Source organism: Anser cygnoides, chromosome 2 (assembly GCF_040182565.1).
Source record: "Anser cygnoides isolate HZ-2024a breed goose chromosome 2, Taihu_goose_T2T_genome, whole genome shotgun sequence".
NCBI lineage: Eukaryota > Metazoa > Chordata > Aves > Anseriformes > Anatidae > Anser > Anser cygnoides.
In genome coordinates this window covers 157,996,440-158,011,329 of record NC_089874.1, presented here as the reverse complement: position 1 = coordinate 158,011,329, position 14,890 = coordinate 157,996,440, and the positions used below count along the sequence as shown (strand labels likewise).

At 39.8% G+C, this 14,890-nt stretch overlaps 1 protein-coding gene across 9 annotated transcripts in view; it reads left to right on the top strand.

Annotated features, from left to right (window-relative positions):
• FAM135B (family with sequence similarity 135 member B) overlaps positions 1–14,890 on the top strand; it is a 204,799-nt gene that overhangs the window by 123,249 nt on the left and 66,660 nt on the right. For 8 of the 9 annotated variants that reach the window (XR_010828841.1, XM_066990771.1, XM_066990767.1 and 5 more), the window contains 3 exons: positions 4,885–5,024; positions 11,388–11,458; positions 13,244–13,417. Coding sequence is in view for 8 of the 9 variants with exons in the window: in XM_066990771.1 (XP_066846872.1) it covers positions 4,885–5,024; positions 11,388–11,458; positions 13,244–13,417 (385 nt within the window). In the remaining variant the exon portion in view is untranslated. Of the gene's footprint in view, positions 1–3,433; positions 3,626–4,884; positions 5,025–11,387; positions 11,459–13,243; positions 13,418–14,890 lie in introns of those variants that run through there. The other variant, XM_066990774.1, reaches the window with a different exon arrangement.

The window sequence follows — 14,890 nt, the reverse complement described above, 5'->3', positions numbered from 1 at the left end:
TAGTCTATCTGGTGTGTGTACTAGGATCTTGGAAAGGTTGAAGGATCAGTTCTGACTTGCAGAATACTATAATGATCTTTAATTATTTTTCCCCAGTAACATTTTCTTCTCCCCATATGAGCATCTGCTGCCCAAAGTTGTAGGGATGAGATCAGAGAAGCCAAAGCACAGATGGAATTGAACTTGGCAAGGGATGCAAAGCTCCATGCATCCCAGGGTCCCGAGGAAACTGGCTGATGTAGTTGCCAAGCCACTCCCCAGAATATTTGAAAATCTATGGCAGTCAGGTGAAGTCCCCAATGACTGGGAAAAGGGAAATATCACTCCCATTTTTAAAAAGGGTAGAAAGGAGGACCCAGGGAGCTACAGACCGGTGAGCCTCACCTGTGGAATATCCTGTGCAATATCATGGAACAAATCCTCCAGTAGGCAACGTCAAGGCACATGCAGGACAAAGAGGTGATCTGAGGCAGCCAGCGTGACTTCAGCAAGGGCAAATCGTGCCTGACCAATCTGGTGGCCTTCTGTGATGGAATGACTGCATCAGTTGACAAGGGAAAACCGACTGATGTCACTGGGAGAAGAACTCACTGAGAGCAGCCCTGCAGAGAAGGACTTGAGGGTTCTGGTAGATGAAAAACTCGACATGAACCATCACTGTGCACTTGAAACCCAGAAGGCCAACTGCATCATGGGCTGCATCAACAGAGGAGTGGGCAGCAGGGGAGAGAGGTGATTGTCCCCCTCTGTTCTGCCCTCGTGAGGCACAAATAGAGGGGCATGTTAGGCACCAAAAGTTGATTTCATTATCAACAACCACAGAGTACATCAGATTATACCTACTCCCAGGAGGCAAAGACATAGTTAAGTGAGATTTGATCAGATCTCACATATCTCTGTAGGAACTATGGTTCCTGACTGTGTTCTTCAGGTCCTGGTGCTCTTTGTGGAAGATGTTAAACCAGATTTTACTATCCATTGCTTGCTTACTTCTGCTCTCCTATACCACCTATCTTTATACACACTGAGATGTTATGAAAAACTAATTTGTTTTATATGGGCTTTTTCATGCCTACCATAGATAGTCCCTACTTCAAGGTCCTTTCTTTTTTTAAAATGCCATCACTTAATAGTCTGCAAAGGAATTGCTAGGGGTGGTATTAGGATGGCGATATATTTCCTGTGGAAGGAGTAGAAAGAGAAGGAGATACAGACTTTTCAAATCCCCTTAAATGAACAGTGGTGCAGGACAGCTGTCCTGTTCATGCTTGTGATGGTTCCTGCAGCCCTGGGAGTTCTTTCACTTTCCAGGTATTTTGAAGGCTTTTTCCACCCAAAAAAAGATAACCAGTAAATGCAATAGGATTACGTCTAGCTTAAGGGACACTGCAAGTGTTACAAACACATCTCCTAAAGGGGAAATTTAGCAAAAGCCAAATTGCTTTTTTTCAAAATCAAACTTTTCTTGCTGAGTTCACCAAAGCTCAAGCACTTGAAACTGTGGAATAAACAGCTAAGCACAGGTCAATACAGCCTTAGCCCTGGCAGTTTCCACACACTACATCCATCTTCCTTGGACTGCACATGAGTGGTGAGCAGTGCAGGCACGTCCTAGAGCTGTTTGGGTAACTGAGGTTTTGCTAGAAAGAGATTTGGGGGAGTCTTTGAAGCTTTGCTCTCCTACCACCCTATGCTTTGTGCCAGAGGACATGGAAGGAGTGTGTGCACAGGTGTACGTCTGCTACTTCTTCTGCCAGCAGCCAGCTCTAAAGAACGTCAGCCGTGCAACCACCAACCTTCCTGCCACGGTGTCTGCTAGCAGACAAGTTTGTGGGTTTAGAAAGACATGGCTGTCAGAAAGCATCCCAGGAACAAGGAGAAATCTGTAAAAGTTCCCGGAGTGATGACGAGGTTTTCGTGGAGCAGGCTAAGGAAGCGCCTGTCTGGCACGGGTACCGCTTGTGAGTGGAAGAAGCTGAAGCAGGGTGGCACAGGCTGCTCGCTGCCTGCACAACAAAGCACAGGGTGCGTGAGCGAGTGCTGCTGCCTGACGAGCGGCGTCTGCGGGGATGTTGTCATCCCCTCTGCTCTGAGGGGCAGGACGCCTGCATTGCCGTCAGCGTTGCTGAGATGTCTTCGTGCTGCTGAGCACTCCTCTGAGGGATCTCCTGCCACAGCCTTATGTCATCCTTCAGGAGGGAGAGAAGCAGGCGGCGGCCGTTGAAGCAGGCAGGGATGGGTTTTGCTTAGGGGATGATCAGGCACTCATCTGCTGCAGTTCTCTGCCAGATCTCCGCAAAGCTATATCTGTGTTCTTAAAACTAAGCAATTTTTGGCCCTGTAGTATATCCACACGCACAGATTTGAGACATCTCTAAGCGTAGTAGCTTGTCTTTGATTTCGACCTTCCCAACAAGAGAAATGACTCTTTGTGCCACCTTGCAACTCTAGCTCCTAAAGCAATTACACACTAGCAGTGGTCTGTGCAGGAGTGCATTTGAAAAGTAAATGACATTAAACTTTCCATCTTAGAAGAGTACCAGTATATCAATATCCAAATCAAATAACATAAAGCTCCCTTTGTCTGCCAGATAGGAATAAGAATGCATTATACCCCTAATATGATTTTTGCAGTGTCTCTAATATGATGAGATTTAAATTAAAATAAATATGACTGCATGCTTTGAAGAGCTAATCAGGCTGAAACGTTCTAGCCTAACGGGTGTAGCACAAGGAAATAAATGTGCGTTTATCTAGGCTGTCTGGACTTATGCAGAGCTATTGTGAAGGATATGTGCTGGGAAGACAACAGCAGAGTGAAACACAGGCTGATCCTGGGTGTGCTTGGTAAAAGTCAGTAACAGGAAAATGATTTGTATGTAGTTTGCATTGATAGCCCTATGGTCCTGGTCCTGCTAATTAATTAGCACAACTCGTATTGTTTTTTAATCTTTTCCTCCTTCCTTCCCCTCCCCCTCCCCCCCTTTTTTTATTTTCAAGAAGGTGCTTCTTTGTCTGCACTACTCCAGTTCCAACAGACAGGTGCCACAAAAATTAATCATTATAATGACAACTGTACTCCATACACTTGTCTACCAGGACCTTTAGTACTCTTTTTTTTTTTTTTAAAAAAAAAAAAAAAACCTTCCTTTTTTTTTTTTTTCCATCCTAAACAAACGTTACCTCTGGAAATCTTTAGTCCTTTGTCAGTATCAACTCTCAAACCAATTTCTGCTTGCAAGTTATGTATTCAGCAGCTATACAAGTTATGCAGCAGTAGCTTTAGCACAGCAGAACACACCTGTCCTGATTTGAAACTCTTGACAAACCAGCAGTCCCCAAGACTTCTTGACCTGGTCTTTTATCCTACCCCAGCTCATGAGCTCAAAACAATTCTGCAAAGACCCAAATTCCCAGAAGTATCTCCTGAAAAACTGTTATTCTTTTTAAAAGTCGTGTACCTGCTGGCTTCCTGATGAAGATCACAGATCTCTCTCTCTTTGAAGGACTGATACCAGTACACCTTTTTTAAGCACACCTCATCAGGAGAGTTCCAAAATACCATTTGCTAAAGGATTACATTTCAAAAGCTCAGGTCGCTACAGAAATGAATGCTGGAAAAAAGGTAAAGCTGGCTCTGAATACATTTTGGAAGTTGTTTTTGCTCAGGGGCAATGGAAGTAGAATTAGCAAGTGATTCAGATTAAAAGCCAAGACTCAGTTTAAAAGTACCTCACTCCAGTGCCCAATTGCTCATTAAATGGTCGCACAGGCATCGCAGACTCCTCTGGAAGAAACTCATTGTAGTAAATGTTGCCTACAATGTAGTTTTGTACAGCTAGGCAAGCCATACTCTGTTCCCGTCAGTGACAGGTTTAATAAGTAGTGGAGTTGGGGGGAAAATCTGTTTCATTCTAAAGTATGCACCTTTTTCTGCTGGATGAACAACGTCTTAAATCCTAGTGGCTCCACTGTAGCCAAAATAAGATGCATACACCGGAGGCATCTAAAAGTTAGGACACACAAATACCAGCTCAGTATACGTGAAGCTCATTTGTGGTGATGTGATTTATCAGCACACAGATGAAACCATTGACTGTCTGAATTCAATGGGCAGAAGCTTAGGTGTTGTGGTTTCACCCTGGCAGCTCAGCACCACACAGCCGTTCCCCAGGCAGGATGGGTTAGAAAATGGCAAATGTAAACGTGCGAGAACTCACGGGTTGAGATAAGGACGGTTTGCTAGGTAGAGCTAAAGCTGTGTGTGCAAGCAAAGCAAAACAAGGAATGCATTTGCCACGTCTCATCGGCAGGAAGGAATCAGCCATGTCCAGGAAAGCAGGGCTCGTCATGTGTAATGGTTTATTGGGAAGACAAATGCTATCACTCTAAATGTGCCTCCCTTCCTCCTTCTTTACCCCAGTAAATGTGCTGTTGGCTATTGTCCACACTCCCAGGTAGTAACTTCTGGGAGCACCAAAGGTGACAAGAAAACTCCTTTTTCTGAAAGATGCCCATTGCAGATAAAAGTTGAATTTTTATCATGTGAGCACCTACAGTCCATGCTTCTACAGACACCCTAGAAAACATTTGATGCTTTAGCTTTCATTAGAAATAAAGTCAGGGCAAGTGCTGCCACTGGGTTAGCTATTTTCACTTTGGAAACCAACCTGCCTACTTGTGTTTAACATCTGTTTTCTTTAAGTGCCATGCTTGGGAACCTGCAATCCACAACAACAACTTGCTCCATTAACATTAATTATTGATAATGCAAGTGTTTAATTAGAAGTACTAATACAACTGGCCTAGATAATCATGAAGTGTAGGAGAGAAAATAGTCTCCCTGCAGAAATCACACTGGTAGTCTGTCTGTGTTTTGTGCAGGTGATTCCAGCCTTTGCTCGGCCTGCGTGCATGAAAACAACGTTTACAGCAGAATATTTCAGATTTTGTACAGGAACGAAGAGATCATTCTTAATGAATCAATGAACTTCAGAGTACACCTGCTTCTGGATGGCGAAAGGGTGAGTTGTCTTGGGATATCCATAAAAAAAACAGGAGGGTTGGGATTTCTTTTACCTAACTTTTAGGTGTCCATCACATAGATACCTCCATATGAGATGTTACCATGGGGTTCCTGTGTTGTCACAGGTCAATATAACTGATGGAGGTGAGAGCACAGCTTATCTGACCTATTATCAGCATCTGCCTTAGAAGGAGATCCTGTACTTGTCCTTCTCTATGTTGATGAGGGTGCATGGGGTCATTTGTTTAGATGTGAATGCCAACACTGAAAGCATCTGCATTAGGTCAGATAGACCCTATGCACTGCACCTATCATGACGAGTAGTCCACACCCTGGCTTCCCAGTGGAATAACATGTTGACGTACTCTAGTACATCAGTATATCACAACAACTCAAATGTGTCAACCATAAGTTGTCCTTTGTGTACTAGATCACCATTCTGCATGTCTGTGTAGATGAATCTCTCCTGAAAAAATCAGCAGTCTTCTGCATCTTGCTGGGACCAGCTTCCCCACTATCCATTACTGCTACCTTCTCCTTTCTCCTTGTGACTGTTATTTCTTTTTGTTGTTGTTGTTGTTGTTGTTTTCTTATTATTTTTTTTTCTCCCAGCAATGAGAATGTTGTGACCAAGTTGCCCAATCCCTTTCCACCAAAGTTCTCACCCTTCTCCTTAGTGCTCCTGACTGCAGGAGTGCCTGGCAGAGTAGCTGGAGCTTACCATTCCTATTGTCCGTGCAGGACCCCTATGGCTTATTTGTTCTCTGTCATGTCTCAGCTAGAATGAGCTCATGCTGTGATCCCATTTGGCATCTGTTACTCCAGGCAAGCACCCACACAAGTGAAGTAGGTGATCTGAACCACCCATCCTGCAGGGCACTTTTGGTTTCCTCTTACTGAACAGAAACCAATGTCTCTCACTGACTTTTCCTATGCCTTGAAGCTACAAGACAGAAGCAATGTAAGAGTGCGGGGAGTGACATTTTTTTTTTCTGGAATTTTACACAGAAAAGGGAGAAAGATTCATTGTACCATGACAATCAGTCCTGGCCCAATGTGCCGTTGCTGTGCTTTGCCTGCACAAGGGCTGGTGCAGAATATATTGCATTAGGACATGCTGTCAGTGATAATGAGAGACATATGACATCAGCTGTTTTGTTTGTTTGTTTGTTTGTTTGTTTTGTTTTGTTCTTCAAAATCAGTATGCCATCAAAAATAGGTCCTATTACTTGTGCAGCCAGTGCGAATCAAGGGCTATGCACTGAACCTGAGGCCAGAGATGCTTGGCTGTCCTTCACTGTGTAACTTCATATTTGAGCACGGAGAGATTTAAAATTTCTATTTTCACTAATTTCAACCCATACATACCTGGGTTATATATAGATATAAATTGAAACAGCTGGAGAACCTAATTTAAGCTCATTTTACATGCTTCCCTTTCCCTCCCACTTTTTTTTTTTTTCTTTTACATGCAGTGTGATCAATTTATTCCTCCCTAGAACTGTTGTTTTGCGCTTACAGGAAAAAATGCTAAGTTCAAGGTTATTAATATTCGTTAGAAAAATGTTCCAACATGCTTAATTGAATATTAATTTTATCCTTCCACAGTGGAACATCTCTGATTAAACATCCCTCCCCTCAAATTACAGCAGTTTCCGCAGTGTTGAGCAGGGATGATTTCTGATGATTTTTGCATTAATATTCAGAAAGATATGCACCTCAAAAAATGAAAGAAATAATCCCACGATATTCCTTGCAGCTAAAACTTGTCCTGACTCGTGTGCTGTGCCCATCACACTTACCTTTATATAGGAGGTTCCTTGGGAAAAGTAGAACTGCCCAATTCCGTACTTACAGAGTGGTTTTACAAAGAGAAAACTCCATTATCTCTGTGTGATGAAGTTGCTTTGGCTTTTCAAGGGTGTAGAACAAGAGGATAAACAGGTTTGTTCACCCAAAATGAATTTCTGAAGGTATTAGAAAGAATCAAATTCAAAAAGTAAAGGTTTGTAAAACTTCAAGCATTTAGCAGGTTTGCACAATTCACTTATGATTAATGCTCCTAGTTCTGTTTTCTGCTGTTATACCTTGTCCTCTGTGAATGTAAAACTTCAGTATAAATATGGAGAAAGGCAAAGTGCGTCACTTAATAGGGCACCCTGCTCAGAAGAAAAGCTATTATATTTTCAACTACTGTTCAGAGATGGTATTGCATGTCTATCACATAATCTCAGATGCAATTCCTGCAACAGGGCTTTGGAGAAGTACCTTGAGGTCAGCAAAGCCTTTTGAATATTGTCTCTGTTCATCACTTCTTAACTTATTTAACACACAGTGTATGTCAGTCCTATGTGTGTCTGTTGTGTACTATGGTGGTGTTTTTGGTTGAGAGGCATGAGTCTGTTTGCTGCTTTCTCTGTAAATGGAAGATATGATAAATGGGTAAGGCAGTTAGGCTGGGTAATGGAAGTGGTGGGTTTATATGCTCCTTGTAGTTTCTGCTGCCAGAGCTGGCATTATCAAATATTACATCAAGGGAGTAGTATGCTTTCTCCTCATGGTGCTGGGGTAGTTCTGTAGATGAGGTAGGCTCAATACAAAAAAAAAATAAAAATAAAAATTGCAGTGTGCATGTTCAGATTAAATTGTTTGCTACTTTTTTTTTTTTTACTTTTTTTCTTTTTTTTTTTCTTTTTTTTTTTTCTGTATAACCCTAGATAAGCTTAAATATGGAAATATGTCTTTTTTGTCTGGCTTTATATGGAAGAAGCCTCAATTATCCATCTAGAAGTCGCACTGAGCATACCTTTCACCATATAAATGGTTCTTTAAAGCTCTGTCATTTATTAGATGCCTTTTTCTGTATTATCCCAGAATGCAGCATTCTTTGAATTCATAGGAAACAATACTGCAGGGCTGAGGCAGCCTTTAGTGTTACAAAGTCTAATTTATTTTCATAAGCTTTTGCTTTCATTCCTATTAAAGAAGGAGCAGTGCCTTTTTCATCAAGCAGTAAAACAGGTAACTTGTCTCCTTGCTTGCTGGCTCCATTTGGGGACAATTTAGCAGCTGGGAGAGGACAGGGTGAGGCATGCTGGGATATAATGGTATATTAGATTTTGTACTTTCCAGAGAAATTTAAGTGAGATGGGACAGCCAGATGATTCAGTCTGACATCCTGGCTAAACTGTTAAATATTATGGTAGTACATCACAAGGATGCTGGAAACTTCAGTTACAACTTTTATTGCAGCTCTCAGAAACTAAACCAAAAAAATAAATAAATAAATGTAAACTTGAAAACTTAGAAATAAAAACTGAAATGATGCACTTGATTCTAGACTGGTTCAGCAGAAATAGGAGTATTTTGGTTTCTCTATGCTCTTTATTGCATATGCTACTTATACTTTTTGTATACAAATCCCTTTTATGGAACAGATTCCAAACAGTGTTTAATAAAATGCATCTCCCTATCAGTTCTTTCTTTTGGTGAGAGAGGCAGAGGGTAGAAACCAGCCTGACTTCTGGACAGTGCTTTTGGGAGAATTTTGTGCGCTCACAGCCAAATATGGTGGTTTTGGCACAAGCTAAGGGCCAAGGTAGGAGCACCAGGGGAAATATAGGCCCATCCCAACGATGAGGAACTTTCCACGAGACACAAGATGATGTTTCAAGAAAGTACAGAGTAATATTAAACTGATGCAAACAAGGAAGAATTAATCAAATCGGAAAGAACAAAATTAATTTATTTCAGCCTTACTTGATTTAGCAGGGGGGCAGGGGAGGCTGGGGAAATGCATGTACTTATTTCAAAGAAAGCTTTCAAAATCTTTCTTCAGAACTGTCTTGTTTCATTTTTGACTGGACACGAGATCAGCATGTGAAACATTTCCCAGCGGTCAGATGTTCTGAATTTCCCTTACTTTTATTTAGTTATATGGAATATTAGGGAAAAGAATAATATTCCTTCTTTTGTATGAACGTATTTCTACAAATAAAGATCTTTATCTCCCCTTTCATGAGTTGTGATTTCAATCATTAATATTCCTGAGAAGTTGAAGAACTTTTAAAAAAACATCAGAAGACCCTTCATAGCTTCTCTGGAAGGACCACTTTCTGGCTTAGACAGTCAAACATGAATTATATTTCAGAGATTTGTTTTCAAGCTGATTTCTTGAGTAGGTTCATTTAAAACTGTACATCTTTTCTTCAGGGAAAAAAAAAATCTGTTTGTCTGTCAAACTGTTGGGCAATTACCATCTGTATATAACTGTGAAAAACCCCATAATAGTCCCAGTAGTGCTTAAAGGAGCAACCAATATTTCATTTAAGGGCAATATTATTGCATACAGAAGACTGACAAATAGATGATAGAAATCCCAATGCTTCTTCTGTATGAGTTATGGAAAGGCCATTTCATTTTCTCTCCTGTAAAGGATTTTACATACTTTGGTTCTAATACGTGAAGAAAAGTAAAACACAGTGAAGTCTAGCAAGAATCAAAGCTGTATATTAACTTGTGTCATGTAATTTCTGTATATAGCTGTTATGTCTGAGGGTTGGATTGACTTCTAGATAGGCTGTGTTTGTGGAGAGCTTTAGATACTCAACTCATGCATAAACCTTTCAATGTTATTTTCTCATGAAGATTCCAGTATAGAGCCACAGTCCAATTTTCACTTGCTTTATTATTTACACCTCCGGTATACAAAGAAAAACATGCAATCTCTCTAGTGACAACTGTGACATGATTTTATATGGGTTCTTACACTGTGCTGAGAAGTCTAATTTCAATCCACTTGTGGGACTAAATATACACTATTGTACAGTTGCACTGTAATGCTTGATCCTGTGCAGCAGTGAATACCTCTCAGATACCTGCTCATTGCCTCAGCCTGTTTTGGGCAAGTGTCACTAGCCTTCTGTCTCTGAAGATATTGAACTTGTTTAAAATCAAGCTAATTTCAGTGACAGTTGCAGGTGCTCAGCAGTACTTAGGCACAGACCCAAAATTTCAACCCTCTGTTGGCAGATGAGGTTTGCTTTGTCTGATGCTCTATACTTGAGATTAATTCCTAGTTTAAATTCAGTCTGTAGCTTCAATAATGATTATTTCTTTTGCAACTGCCAGCAACTGTGATTTTTAGTGACAACAGCTCATTAAAAAGGAAAAAGTCTTTTTTTGCTGAAAGACATACTTCCAGATGTTTTGAGACAAACACAAAAGAGAAGGCACATTTTCAGTAAACAGAGGCTGGAATTTTGTTCTCACATCTCAGTGCCTGTGATCATGCTAGAAGAAACACCATATTACTTTGGAAGGGTCTACATTTTACGTCTGATTTTTTCAACAAAGTACAACCAGTCCTTGGCTCTAATTTTTCTTGCTTCCACAGAAAAAGGCACACTGCAGATGGAGTTTCAGCTTTGGAAAACATATCTAAACATGTTCTAAGCTATGTATTTTATGGATCCTGCCTGTTAGAGTGGGTTAGATGCCTCTGACATTGTCTTCAGTACATTTTTGGTATATTATATTAAGAAGGTGCTAATCTGCTGGAGAAAGTAGACTTCATCTTGCCTAATTTAAGCCATTTAAAATTTGAGTGGATCAAGACCAGTGTATTTGTCCATGCTCCATCTATTGTCAATGGAAAGAGACAGGCACAAACAAATCAATTATCCATTGTAGATGTGTGCTTCAAAATGGGTCATCTCACTGCGTGTGTGTATTTGTTGCTTTCCACTGACAAAAGACAGAACCTAGATGTCTCACCTTACTTTTTTTTGTGCACAAAATAGGGTAAAAAGATGTTGTCTCTGTACTACTTGATCCCCAGTGTGCAATTCTGTTTTTCCTCCTACGTTCCCATGTTTTTCCAGTGTACTATGGTACACAGCAAAGGATACTTATACTCACAGAAAAGGAGTATTTTGATAAAAAAGTGAGTGATTTTCTGTTCACATTTCCATTTATGTTGATAAAAAACAATTCTTATTCTACTAAATATACATTGCTGCAGAAGAAAAGACATTCCAAAGGAATAAAACACAGCTTAATCCCTCTTCCAGTCTAATTAATTACTTCCTTAGATTATAGTTACTTCAGCTGTGTCAAGCTAGAAGTGTTTTCCAATGTTGACTTCTCCAGGTGAATGTAATGAACTGACAGCTATCCTCATGTGCTGTCTCACAAAATCCAATCCAATATTTAACTGACAATCAGAGAAGGGTAATTTTGTTGGTGGGATCTGTTAGAAGAACATACCAGTGAGTCAATTTATTAGGAAAAATCATCCCCCTTTGTCTTCAGTGTTGTAGGTACCAATTTATAAAGATAACTTTGCCTTTCTCTTTTGTAGGTGGAAGATGCATTGAGTGAGGCAGACTTTCAGCTCAAGCTGGACCTGCACTTTACTGATAGTGAACAACAGTAAGTGCTGTTTTAAAGCTCAGTTGGTAATGCAGGAGTTTCTTCAATTGGGAAATGACCTTGAAGTGAGAGTCCTTTTGAAAAAGGATGTCTTTGATATGTCTTTCCTTTTCCTTAGTGTTGAAGTCCTTTTGTTTCTCATCTCTGTATTTGAAAAGTGTATCTCACATTCCTCTATGAACGAACAACATTTTTTCTCTTTTAAGTGAGAGTTTTAAGTGTTGCTCTATCTCTACTGCTATTGAAGTTAAAGGAGATATCACCACTGACTTCCATTTGAGAGGGGCTGTTGCTCAGGAATGCATTTATCTCAGGAGACAACTAAAGGCTGAAGATATGTGTGTGAACATGTTGAGTGCTTTTCTTGTGAGAAAAAACCAAGGCGGTCTTGATATTTTAGGAGGAAAGACTATTCCCATTGACTTTGATCTCTTCCCACTGCATTTGATTCCAAAATCTTGGGGAAGTGGAAACAGCATCTGTTCCTGAGACATAGCAGTAAGCGTAATTCTAGACCTTATTCAACCTTGCTGAATCACAGAAAAGGTTTCTGATGACTTCAGCAGCTGTGTTTCATGTGTTTTTATTCATATCCATAAGCATCTTAACAAATTTCAGGGCATGTGTTTCCTTTATCTTCAAGATACAACAAGTGAAACCTTGTTCACAAAAGCAGGTGGGACTGGACCATCAATCATCAGCTGAGAGAAGAAACAAACATAAATGAAAGCCAAAAATAAAAAGAAATGCAGCTTTCACATTGTTGTGAAATTGTGGCATAAAACATACATTTCATTTCTGTTATCATCTGAATGATTAATCTGGTTTACTTTAAACAAAAGCAGTGGTATTTATAGAAAGGTATTCTGCAAACCTCACTGAAACATTTCTTGGGACTACACTGTACTCAACCAAGTCATCTTAGATTTTCTTAGCTCTGGAAAGCAATTGACTTAGATCAGAAGTGTCTTTAATGCTGTAAAATAAATCTATTTTTTTAGGAGTGACTTGCACGTACTTTGGGAGAATGTGGTTAGGCATGGTCTCAGGTCTACATCTCATTCTTCTGCTTTACAGATGTCTTGGATGTCATATGGCTGACTGCACACTAGGAAAGTTGTTCTAGGATAGTTATAATCAACATTGAAATAGAAGTCTTGGGTTTTATTTATTGAAAATAGAAAAGCTAGTCCTAAGTGTATAATTTCTCTGCAGTTACTTAACCTACTCCTTTGCCTGACCTCTTGCAAAAAGTTTTTCAGAAGATCAGCTATCTAGAAAGGTACTCTGAATATGTTTTGTGCTCTGACACAGGACTGTTTCTACCTCTCAGATTGCTTGAGGAAAAATAGATTGGTTTTACAGTAAAAATCACAATTAGTGATTTTTTCTGGCTATGAACATTCAAATAAGCTGAGCATTTTGCTAACTGCATGTTACTCTGCTATTTATTAGTTCTTGATGATTCCAGACCTAGTATATAGGTGGACAACAAAGGGAAATTTGTGTGTGGTGATCACAAAGGGAAATTGGATCTGCATTATATATATTTCTCTTTTGTACATTATATTTATACTTATTATCTATATTATATTTGCATTTACACTAGGCATAAGTACAATGCAAGATACTCATCAGTTATGTAAGCTCTCTTGAAGCTGTGAATGTTACCAGGCAGTGATAAAAATTCAGCTCAAGCCACCTCCCAGACTGCTGCTTGTAGCATGTTATAGGCTGTGACAATTCAAGCTTTCACTAATCCTTGTAAACCTCTTTCTCTTCCAGGCTGAGAGATGTTCCAGCCATTCCCATGATCAGCAGCCGTACACTGTGTCTTCACTTCCACCCCCGGAGAGGTCTGCACCACCATGTTCCTGTCATGTTTGACTATTTTCACCTGTCAGTGATATCCGTCACAGTGCATGCGTCACTGGTAGCATTACACCAGCCTCTGATCAGGTAAAGGACACAGAAATGTCTCGTGAAAGGCAGAGAAGATCCCTCTTCTGAATGCATTTGCTTATTGTGTAGGAGAAGAAGAGATCATAATTTAATTTCAAATTTTTTTCGTTATGGGCTAGGATTCTGGAGACTGGATCCAGCCTCTGACATGGGTTCCTTTCTTTGATAAGACACTAAGGGCCTGATCAAAAAACAGCAGTCTGCAGAATTTCAGGGAGACTTGATCTCTCTAGTCCCCATCTGTAACAAGAGAATAGTGAAATTTCTTGGCTCTTCCTTGTCTGTCTTTCCTCTTTAGTCCAAAAGCACCTAAGAACATTAATATATATATTTTCTGTTGTTTTGTAAAACATTTTGGACAGTAGGTCTCTAATCTCATTTCTGGCCTCTGGGCATTAGCATAATTCATAACACGGCTGGAAGGAAGCATGCATGAGTCAATACTGGATAAGCCTCTGTTGATTTTTTTCCCTTGTAGCATCATCTGATTTAACCATGGAGCAGTGTAATACTAACTGCCATGGGGCCTAGGTGTGATTTATGTTATCTGATTCGTAAGGACATGAAAATAATTCAGAACTCCTTCAAATAAAACGGGACTGGAGGTCAATATCCTCTAATATTTAGAGCAGGCGAGGGGGAGAAAAGGTCTTTCTGGTAATTTACTTTCTGTCCAATCTTGTCATCACATGAGATAAAGAGTGCTGAAAGGGAGGGAACTCCCTGGGTCCTGGAACAAAATGCAGTGTTCAGTGTTGTTCAGATCCTTTTACACTGGCAAGGCCTTGCTGTTTACCAAGCGTGTATTGAGTTTGACAAATACTGAGTGACGACCACTGTGTCAAAAAGAAAAGATGGTTCTCTAGACTCTCTTCTTTTCTTAGATTTCCTATTTTGACTTAGTATATCTTTTCTCCAGTTCTTCATTTGTGTAAATGTATGGTGTTTACCTGGTGCCATTCAATGAAATAAGATTGTAAGAGGTTGAGTAGTGACAGTGATGTGAGTTGTATTAGTACCTCAGACTGAAAAATCTGTCTTTTCCTCCTCTACTGAGATGCAGGTAACTGCTGTTATGACTTTCCTGCTATGTAGATTTTTAAAATAGTGAATTAAATTGTAACAGACTACTCCTAACCAGATAGTTCTGCTCAGATAATTTATCCATTGTTCTACTATACAAAAGGGTGGAAGAGCAATAGTTATCAGGCTTAATGACTGTTTTCAGTGCTTTGTTATCCTCTAATGAATGGGGCTTCAGAGAGTTGTTACTGCTATTACACATAAATTGCATAATGAGCAACTGTTCCAGATTATTATAGCTTTCAAAATATGATTTTGTGGACATTTATGAAATATACAATATTTTTACTTAGTGCAACAAAATGAAGATTTTTGACAACACAATGCAGAGTTTCATTTTCTTAAGCCAGTAAAATCATTCTAAAGTGTGATACTGAGGATTTATCT